Consider the following 11,419-nt stretch of genomic DNA (forward strand, 5'->3'; position numbering starts at 1 on the left):
ATCTCTCCCATAGAGCACATGCTGATGTTGAGTTTGGTCTAGTAAGTAGCTTGCCGGCAAGGAGATTTTCACATCACAAGTCTGTTGCTACATCAACATGGTCTAATTTTGACGTCAACAAAATAAACCAAAGTTGAAAATATAGAGAAAAAAGCAATATTTAAACATTTAAAAAAAATTATGCTTACATTTGCCTCGATCTTCTAAATTAACCTCACACAACTTTTTTTATTATTATTAATTTTGAAAGAGAGAGAAAAAAGAAAGAAAGAAAAAGAAAAGAAACCTAAAATCGAATATGGTGTTTACAAAGAGAGGAGAGAGAGAATTGGGCATTAATATGAGGGGTTATTCGTAAATTGACAATAAGTTTCAAGTCCATAAGTACTACCACCATCCTCTACTCCAAAACGCTCTCTCTTTCTCTCTCTCCCTCCTCCTCACAAACGCAAAATAAAAATGTGTACGGCGATTCTCCTCTGCATTGCGTCTCTCTTTTGTGCAACAATGTGGAGGGCCGACGCCAGAATCCCCGGCGTCTACTCCGGCGGCCCCTGGCAGAGCGCCCACGCCACCTTCTACGGCGGCTCCGACGCCTCCGGCACCATGGGTACGCATCTTCCTTTACTAATTAAGTAATTAATTAGTTAATTAATTAATTAAGTGATTGTGGGTTTCTGCAGGCGGGGCTTGTGGGTATGGGAATCTGTACAGCCAAGGGTACGGCGTGAACACGGCGGCGCTGAGCACGGCGCTGTTCAACAACGGGCTGAGCTGCGGCGCCTGCTTCGAGATCAAGTGCGCCAACGATCCGAGATGGTGCCATTCGGGCAGCCCGTCCATTGTGATTACGGCCACCAACTTCTGCCCGCCCAACTTCGCCCTGCCCAGCGACAATGGCGGATGGTGCAACCCTCCACGCCCTCATTTCGACCTCGCCATGCCAATGTTCCTCAAGATCGCCGAGTACCGCGCCGGCATCGTCCCCGTCGCCTACCGCCGGTCAGTCCCCCCTCCCCCTTAAATTACCATTTTGCCCCTCATTTTCATTTTCATTTCCTCCCTATTAGATCTTCTCAAATGTCTTTCCTTTTTACCCAAACTATTTTTCAGCGGTGGGATCTATCAGGTAGGGATTCCAATTTATTGACTAACTTTTTCTTCTTTCTTTTTTTTCATAGTTTGTTAAATTATTAAAATTTGTTGGTCTATTTTACCCCTGTTTATTTAGTTCATAAGTTTTTTATGGTCTCCACACTTTCTAGATTTATGTTAATTTAGTCGTTCAATTTTTTAAATAAAATTATTAAATATTTAACTTTCTGTGTGTAATAAATCTAAGATTCTTTTTAGTATAACCCTACAAACCCAAACAAGTTTTTTCTTTCTTGTTTTTGTTTTTAATTGGTTCCAAAACATAAATAAAAAACATTATTTTATAATACTTTTAAATCATGATATACAATTTATTTATTTTTAGAAACCAAACAAGAAAAATGAAACTGGTCCTTTGAGATTTATTCTTAATGTGAGAAATTACGAAATTGAGAGGGTTAAAAATTACGCAGGGTGCCATGCCGGAAGCAAGGGGGGATCCGGTTCACGATCCACGGGTTCAGGTACTTCAACTTGGTACTGATCACCAACGTCGCGGGCGCAGGGGATATCGTGAGGGTGAGCGTGAAGGGCACGCGAACTGGGTGGCTGTCCATGAGCCGCAACTGGGGTCAAAACTGGCAGTCAAACGCCGTGCTGGTGGGCCAGGCCCTGTCTTTTAGAGTCACCGGCAGTGACCGAAGAACCTCCACCTCCCTCAACGTGGCGCCCGCTGATTGGCAGTTCGGCCAGACCTTCACCGCTAAGAATTTTAGGGTCTGAACCAATGACAATGGACTGCCCTTTGACGTGGCGCGACCTGATTCGGCTGGTGTTTTTGACTGTGAAGTAAATACGAAGGAGGAGGCTGGGGAGGCTGAACAAAAGTGTGGCCCACAGTCTAAATTATATAATATAATGTAATGTTATTATCATTATTAGCAAGCAATTTCATTTTGACAAAAAAGCTGAATTATTATTATTATTATTATTATTATCATCATATCATCATTATCATTGTTATGTAGTGCAACTGCAAGTGTATTTTTGGTAGCTACTTTTATATGGTAGATTAATTGCAAATTTAATGCCTTTTCCTCTTCATTATTTTTCTTATTTTCTTCATTATTATTATTATTTTTAATTCTATTTCCAACTAGTATAAAATTTATTGCACATGGTTGGATTCACAAAATCTAGTTGATTTTGTAGTACTTGTTTGATGACAACTTTGATTTTGTAGGTAGGCTTGAATTTTATTTTGGCCATTGATTATTTTTTATATAAATTTTTTTACTATTATTTTATTGTCATGTGTAACAAATAGATAATATGATATTTGATGGAGCATAAAAATAACATCAAACATTAAAATAATTTTTTTTGAAAAAATATTAGGAATTAAAGTAAATATTTTAAAAATTTATGCACTAAAATAATGTAGTTGAAAGTCTATGGAGAAGGTGTATTAAAAAGAAAAAGAAAGTTCATGATACAAAAATTTGATCTAAACTTCAAATTTATCTTTTAGTTTTATAAAATTGAACTCTAAAATTACATAAGTGATTGAAATTAATACTTAACTAAAATTAAATAAAATGAAAATTAAACAAAGCAATGAGACACATAAAATTTAGCCAATTAAAGCATTTGAAATTAAATCGCACAAAATTAATCGTATGTAGTTTTAATTAGATACAAAAGAATATTTAGTGATATTAAAATATATAATTAGTCAACCAGCATGGGTATAGTTTAGTAGTAATTGGCACATAGTTCAGTAGTAATTGGCACATACATTTTTCTTTGAAGTTCTCATACATCCAATTTGTTAGGTTAAAAAATGTATACCTATATAATCAGTTAAAACAAACATTATTTGATATGTTATTATAATAATTAATCAACTAAAATTTTAAACAATTTACTATTCCTATCTTTTCATTTTTAAGTTTAATAATGTAGAATTGGAAATTTTAGATTTCAACATCTAATTTTTTTTAAATATATGTAATGCCTTAATCAAGTTACCAGTTGAGTTATACATAGGTTAATCTATTTTTATGTTTATTAAATGTAAAAGAAAGTGAAGGAATTGAAAATCCTTTATAAATTGTTGGACCCTGTACGAAATATTTCTATATCGGTTTGATAGTACCAAAAAGAAAAACATAAAATTTGGAACTATATCTACATGCATTTGATAGCACCAAAACTTAAAAATAAAAAAATATAACCTCTAATGTTATTCCTAATCGAAAGATAAAAAATTTGGCTTACTCGACATGATATAAAAGACAGTTGGTACGTTACGTCAATATTTCATAGATTGTGTTAATACTTTGAGACCTAAGAGGTATATTTCAAAGTTTTAACAATAAAGTTTTTTTCTAATGGAATATTTCAAAGTAAATTATAGAAAATGAATATTTAGGCATAGGGTTGAAATTATTAAAAATGGGTTGAGTGACCAAATTTCTTATCCCTATTAATTGAGTCACATGAACATCACATCAAAGCCAGCAAAGCACATGGGTGGGGCAAGCCCTCATTCCATTGGCTGCAATTTCTCTCTTCATATTTTTTTTCCTTTTATTATTATTATTATTATTATTATTATTATTATTATTATTATTTATTGTTTTTTTTTCTCTCTTTGGGAGAAAAATGAAGGGCCTTTGGATTCCAAAAGCCAAATCAAGCAAAAATACAAAAATGGCTTTGGATGCCAACTCAAAGCAATTGAGTTGTGTTGGAGGTTGAGAGTGGAAATGTTTAAAAGGAAAAGGGAATTTGGATTCCACACGGAAATTCGTTTAAATACTATTTTCATCTTTATATTTTGACTTCTCATTTTAGTTTTTCACAATTTCGAGAAAATTTTTATTTATTTTAGTCTATATTTTTTTAAAATGTCTATTTTGATCCCTATACTTTTAAAAAGTAATAATTAGTCCCTTCATTTCAGATTTAGATAATTTCTTTTGATCACAACTTTAACAAGACATGGATTTCTTGAAAATGTAGTCATGAAATTGTATTAAAAGATTTCTATTGTGTATAAAATTTGTATTAAAATTTTACTATTAGGGACCAAAATGGTTACTTTTTTTAAAAGTATAGGAGTCAAATGGATATTTTACGAGTAGAGAGACTAAAATGAACAAAGATTGACAGTAAAGGATAAAAATAAATGCCAAACCGAACATAGCTCAAGTGGTTAAGGCACTATCTCTGACCAAAAGAAAATAGGATATGGATGAGAAAAAAAACGGTAAAGAGTGCGATTACATGAAAAGAATGGAAAAGTAAAGATTCTAAAGAATGTGAGAATCAAATCTTTCTCTTATGTTTGAGAACTTTTCTTCTTTTGAAAAAAAATAATTGTGGATATTTAAGTTAATTTATACCTATCTTAGATTAATTTCATAAAATAATTGTCTTATTATACCAAAATTTTACATATAAGAATTCATTATTTATACATTCTAAATATCATGATTTAAACTTAAAATATTTGAACTAACAACTTTGTTCCTCTAATTGTTGGACAAATTTAGGATTGATCTTCCGTATTAATAATTAGATATCTTCGGTTTATTAAATTCAGTCATCTTAACAACAAATGGTCAAAATTTGAGGGAAAATAATGGTAGATTTGGAATCCTAAGGAAAAAAAATAAAAAAAGAAAACTAGGCATTTGAAAAATAAATAATATACAAATATTACAAATATACGTGTACAACGATTTTTTATTTTTTATTTTTTGAATTTAGAATTGGATCAGATTTTAGGAATATTATCAGGCAGGAATTGGATCAGCTCTCTGTCCCCGTCCTTACCCCAAATTTTTTTTTTATTATTATTATTTTAAAAAAATATCAATTAAATGTTACTTCGTCGGATCTTTATTTAAATGGTTAAAGAATCTCCAATTCAAAAGAAAAACTCTTAATTTTCTCATAATATCTCATAATTCATTTAAAAAGAAATCCTAAAATTTAAATTTCATAATTTAATTATCAATACAATAATAAATCCCAAACGTAACGTCACAACATCTAAATATCTAGGTTTTAAATTTTTACATATATATATATATATATATGTATATTAAATAATAAATAGAAAAATAAAAAGGACAGAGATAAGCAACATATTTCATTGTCACTATTTAGTTCAGGGGAAATTTTCTCCCAACCCTCGCTGCACGGCGTTTAAGCGACGATTACCCGTCCTCTTTGGTATGGATCCCTGCAAGAAAAAATAACACCCCTTAGATTAGATCATGACTGTTAAGAATTGTATCTCTAGTATAATATTATTCGTTTTGGACATAATCTTCACGATTTTGTTTTTTTATTTCATTTAAAAGGCTTTATACCCTTAGAAATAATTGTTTTCATCTATACATCATAGGTCAATACATTCACTAACAGTGCATCGTTTGCACTCATTGCAACTCAATAATGGCCCAGAGGCCAACTTAATTTCAAAATTAGTAATTAATTTTCAATTTGAAGAATTATCGAATCGAATCAAATTTATTGGTTAAAACTTCAACTTTTTAATCAAGGTTTGGACCATACTACCTGATCACTACGATAAATGATCCAAAGACTACTTTCCAGTAAGGTCTACTAAACAATTTTGAACATCTGCTCCAAATTCCTCTGGTAAATTTGAACAAGGAGACTCTAAATATATATCGATGAGAGAAAATTTTGTGAAAGAGAAATAAAATCTTGTATTCATTAAAATTATTTTAGAATTGAGATTTGAAAAGTTATTTTATAATATGAAAATCGAAATGGAAATAATTACCATTGGAATTATTTATGGATGAAAATCAATCTGAATTCAATTTGACACCTTTATGGATTATTGTCTTGCAGACAATTTTGATAGTTTGAAGTCACTTGTTGAGTTGGTTTGGAGTCTGTTCCATAGGCGAGGAAGGAAAGTGTTAGGGACAACAAATTCTCCGTACATTTCCACAATAGTATAGTATTGTTGTCCACTTTGAATATAATAGTCCTGGCTTTGCGTTTGGAATCGCCCAAAAGTCCTCGAGATGTTTCTTCCCTTTCGCCGCAATCCCAACAATCCTTCTCTCGAACAAAGTATCACAAAGTCTCCCTTCAAGTAGTCATCCATCTATCCAACTATTACCTAGGCCAATTCCTCTTTTATGGAGCACACTGCCTGTTTGATAAAGCTCACACAGATCATACCATGACTACCATCTTCCAAAATTCATCACTTATTTGTTCTAACACCGGAGGATTCTACTAGCACAACTAAGTCAAAGAGACCACCATTCACATCTCCATTAATATAATATTGTCCATTGTAGGCATAGATACTTATGATTTTGTTTTTCGTATCACCCAAAAGGCCTCATGTTAATGGAGATGTTGTCTCAATTATATATGCACTATGTGTCACAATCACATTCTAGCAAGACTCACAAAGTGATTGTGTAACACTTGCTATTGATTGCAAGCAAGTATGCCAATTTGAAATAGTACAGCCAATGACACTCGGGACTATCTCACAATTGCCACCATTATTTTGGAGAAAATTGTAATAGAAAACATGATTGGAGAAAATAAAAGTATAAGAACGCCTTTTGGAAAGCATGTTATAGACTTCAAATCAAAAGAGAAACAATAACTAAACAAGAATATAACTTAAAGTAAGAAGGATGATCACTAGTGGTACCCTGCTATGAAACATTTTAAAGCATTTTTCCTATGGCAGACATGAGCATGCAAAGTAGAGAAGAGTTTACTCTATATGAAAAGTACAAGGAAACAAAACTAATATGCAAACTAAATACATTAAATGAAAGCATGAAGTAAGAAGACATTATGAGCATGCGGCCACGGGCATTAAGCCATGAATGAGCATGACCATGATATTCTCTCTCACTTAAAATGGTTGACGTCCCTATCAATTGACATTATTGAAACTCTTCCATCTAAGGTGCAACTGATTTTAGGTATTCGACGTACTCCCATGCGTCCTCCCCACTTCCTCAAGAATTGTTGCAAACCTGCCTTTTAGGTCAGCCTACTCGAGGCGTTCTCTTTGTCATAGTTTCTTTGACTTCTTTTTTAACCAAATTCTTTATCGTGATTGCTGACTTGATACCTCATTCTACTCGGGGTCCTATGGGTCAGCATGGTTAGGGTTTAGAGTTGCTAACATGGATGAATGGATTAATCTTCATCCGTGATGACAGTTGAACTTTGTAGAACATCTTGCCCACCTTTTTTGTATGACATTGGCTCATCCCCATATTTATGCACGAGACACTAGTCTCTATTCCCTTAAAAAATGAGTTGCTTGAGCCTTAACTTTGATCAATATTTTGTCCCCTACTTGGAACTCTAGTGGTCTACATTTCTAATCGGCCCGTTTATTCATGTGATTTGATGCAACTTGAGGTAAACTTGACCTATTTCTTGCATATGTTTCAACACATTGGCGAAATTGTAAGCCTAAGCGATCTTCCCTACATAGGTGGTCGACAATATGTCGCACATTGTTGATCACATATGACTTCGAAAGAGGTTTTACAACCTATCAAACAAATCTTATGACAATTACAGTATAATTGGGCTACATTGAGTAATTAAGCTCACTTCTTCTGTCGGGCATCATTGAAGTAGTAGTGGAGACATTCCTCAAGCAGGCTATTGAAATGCTTTGTCCAATCATTTTTTTGGGATAGACCCTATGAATCTTCCATCCCAATAGCTCACTAACTATGAAGGGCACCACCCTACAATTTGACTGTGTTTTTAAGAACAATTATGCATTGTCTTAATAAAATGCAATTATGGAGTTAGGGTAAATTTCACATACTTAGAGAATTTTGTTGACAATTATGAGCATTGCTTCAACTTCTTCGACTTTGAGGAGTTGAGTGATGAAGTCAAGGGAGAAACTTTTCCAAGGTCTTGAAGGTATCAACAAGGACTTTAGCAACCTTCTTATGCCTCTATTTTAAAAGAAAAAGAGGGTTGAGTGCAAGTGCATGTTGGCTTTTTGGCCTTAATCTCAAATTAATTAATTAATTAATTAATTAATGTTTTGATGATAACAAACTTAATTTTATTCATTGATATTTTGTGTATTTTAAAGTGTCCACAGTGTAGAGCTCGTTACAACGATTCCAACGACTATTAGATCATCCAAATCGGAGCTCAAACGAAGAAATTACGATCGAAACAAATTGAAAGGAAAAATACCCGAGAAGATGACGTGGACAGTTCGTAAGCTGACAAGTGACAAACTATATATATATATATATATTGAAAAAGAAAAGAAAAAGATTAAAATCAAAAAAAAAATCAAAAAAAAAATAAAAAAGAAAAAGTTAAAAGTTACCGTTGGTAACTTTGTCAAAAAAAAAGTCACTTCACATTAAATGCTGTCAGTTTATAAAAAAAATAAAAATTTTTTTTTGAAAAGTTGCCGTTTCTCACACATATATATATATATATATATTATTTTATTATTATTATTATTATATATATATAATTAAAATAACTTGTCACATCACTTTTATATATATATATATATATATTTTATTTTATTTGATCATTATTATATATATATATTATGCTTAATTCTTTTTCAAAATTATCTCAACCCTTCATTCCTAATCATTAAGATCTAATGGTTTAAAATTAAACTTGATTTTTTTACCATTTTCTTCCCTCTATTTAAACTAAACTTCTCATTCAAAATCAAACAACAATTCTCTTATTCTCAATCCTCTATAACTTCAAAATTTTCATTTTGCTAATCTCTTCAAGTTCTCAATTTTTCTTTCCATCTTATTTGTGAGAGAAAATTATTGTTGTGAGGATTGAAATTTTTGTGATCTCAAATTTGTATATTTACTCTATTTGAGAGTTTGTAAGTGTGTGTTTCAAAATCTTCAACTCATTGTAACGGTGTGATCCTCACCGTGGAGAGGATCGTCTTTGCTCTTGTGAAGAGCAGTGTACTGGTTTGACTCCTACCGTGGAAAGAGTCAGAATTTCAATTTACAACCCAAGAGGTGCTTGGGAAGTGGAGTAGGACAGTTGTGCCGAACCACTATAAAAATTCCCGGTGTCAAATTTCTCTAACTCTCTCTCTTATTTATTTTTGCAATTAATCTTAGAATTTGATTGTTTGCTTTAAATTTCTCTTGTTTGCCTTAGAATTCATTTTATCTTACTTTGTTAAAATTGCATATCTCAAAAAGTGTATTATTTTTGTTTAAATTGGGCCCATTTATTAAAAAGATTATATTTTGTTAATTAAACCCTATTCACCCCCCCTCCAGGATTGCCATACCGATCCAACAATTGGTATCAGAGCGAGGTTGCTCTTCTTTGATAAACTTAATTGTTTTTGAGCTATGGCAACTTTAGGTTTCATCCCTTTTACTGATAGTCAATCTATTACTAAGCATCCTTTCTTTAATGGTAATAATTATAGTTATTGGAAAAATAGAATGAAATTTTTCTTGCTTTCTATTGACTATGATTTGTGGGATGTTGTTGAAGAGGGATTTAAAATTCCAACAAAAGATGTTGATGGTGTTAGAGTTGTAAAGCCTAAAGAAGAATGGTCTATAATTGAAAATAAAGCATGTTCTTTAAATGCTAAAGCTATTAATTGCTTGTTTTGTGCTTTGAATGAAGTTGAGTATAATAGGGTGTCTATTTGTAAAACCGCTAAGGATATATGGGATAAATTAGAAATTACTCATGAAGGAACTAGTCAAGTAAAGAAACAAAGATTGACATGTTAGTTCATCAATATGAAATGTTTAAAATTGATGAAAATGAAGCTATTTCCGATATGTTTATTAGATTTACTAACATTGTCAATGCTTTAGAAGGACTTGGAAAAGAATATTCAAATCTTGAGAAGGTAAAGAAGCTCTTATGGTCCTTGCCTAAACAATGGGAGCCTAAAGTCACCGCCATTCAACAGGCAAAGGATCTCAAGACTCTCTCCATGGACGAACTCATTGGTTCGTTGATGACACATGAGATAAAGATCAAGAAAAACATGGAGGATGAGAAGAAAAAGAAAGAGAAGAGCATAGCATTAAAGGCCATCACCTTGGAAGTTGACTCCGAAGGTGAGAATGCTCTTGATGAAGATGATGTGGCCTATCTCTCACGTAAGTATAAAAATTTCATCAAGAGAAAGAAACAATTCAAGAAGAATTTCTTCAACCAAAAAGAGTCAAAAAGTGAAAAGAGCAAAAAGGATGAGGTAATTTGTTATGAATGCAAAAAATCGGGTCATATTAGAACCGATTGTCCTCTTCTTAAATCATCCAAGAAATCCAAGAAGAAAGCAATGAAGGCTACTTGGGATGATAGTGATGAAAGTGGAAGTGAAAGTGAGAATGAAGAAGTGGCCAACTTTTGCTTCATGGCTCATAGTGACAAGGAGGATGAACAAGATGATGAGATAACTCTTGATCCCCTTTCTTATGATGAGTTGTTTGAAGCTTTTGAGAATATGCAAAATGATTTAGAAAAGCTTGGTTCTAAATATGTTATGCTTAAAAAGAAATACAATGTCTTAACTAGTGAAAATAAGTCTTTACTTGATGATATTGCTTGCTTAAAGAAAAATGAGCATGATGTTGTAAATATCTCTTGTGATAAGCATGTTCTTGATTGTGATGAGAAAAATACATTACTTGATAAAATTAGATTTCTTGAGCATGATGGTTGTGAAAAAGATAATTTGATTAAATTGCTTAAGAAAAATGAATCAAATGCTTTAGTGGAACTTGATAAGGCTAAAGATTCTATTAAAAAATTAACAATAGGTGCTCAAAGGTTGGACAAGATTATTGAAGTAGGTAAACCTTATGGTGATAAAAGAGGTTTAGGCTATATTGATGAATGCTCTACTCCTTCAAGTTCTAAAACTATCTTTGTTAAAGCATCTCCTAATATGCCTAAGCTTCTTGCTCCTAAAGTTGTATCTAAACATGCTAAAATTAACTTTGTGCCTATATGTCATTATTGTGGTGTTGAAGGTCATATAAGACCTAAGTGCTTTAAATTAAAATATGCTCAAACTACTAGAAGAAATTTTTCTCAAAGAGCAAAGTTTCACAATGCTCCAAGAAAGATTTTCTCCAATAAAAGTAGGATGCATAAATTTGTTGTAAAAGATAATTCATTTCATGTGGCAAGTATGGACATAAATCTTATTCTTGTTACTTGTCTAAATCTTATGCTTTCAATAAAAATGCAAAAATGAAATGGATTCCCAAGTTTGTTAATG

The 11,419-nt window shown here is 32.2% G+C and overlaps 1 protein-coding gene across 1 annotated transcript; it reads left to right on the top strand.

The window, feature by feature from the left end:
• Positions 1-403: 403 nt before the first annotated feature.
• Positions 404-2,199, top strand: LOC111022272 (expansin-A4). Its single transcript, XM_022299441.2, has 3 exons — positions 404-610; positions 684-1,002; positions 1,569-2,199. Exons 1-3 carry the CDS (start codon positions 460-462, stop codon positions 1,876-1,878), a joined length of 780 nt encoding a protein of 259 aa, XP_022155133.1. The 5' UTR covers positions 404-459; the 3' UTR covers positions 1,879-2,199.
• Positions 2,200-11,419: the final 9,220 nt, after the last annotated feature.

This window comes from Momordica charantia (genome assembly GCF_013281855.1).
Source record: "Momordica charantia cultivar OHB3-1 chromosome 3 unlocalized genomic scaffold, Mcharantia_2.0 BLBB01000003.1, whole genome shotgun sequence".
NCBI classification, from domain to species: domain Eukaryota; kingdom Viridiplantae; phylum Streptophyta; class Magnoliopsida; order Cucurbitales; family Cucurbitaceae; genus Momordica; species Momordica charantia.

Coding starts and splice junctions, on each gene's coding strand:
- LOC111022272 (XM_022299441.2), top strand. CDS start 460: ATGTGTACGGCGATTCTCCTCTGCATTGCGTCTCTCTTTTGTGCAACA. Junction 611..683: donor CGACGCCTCCGGCACCATGG/GTACGCATCTTC, acceptor GGGTTTCTGCAG/GCGGGGCTTGTGGGTATGGG. Junction 1,003..1,568: donor GTCCCCGTCGCCTACCGCCG/GTCAGTCCCCCC, acceptor AAAATTACGCAG/GGTGCCATGCCGGAAGCAAG.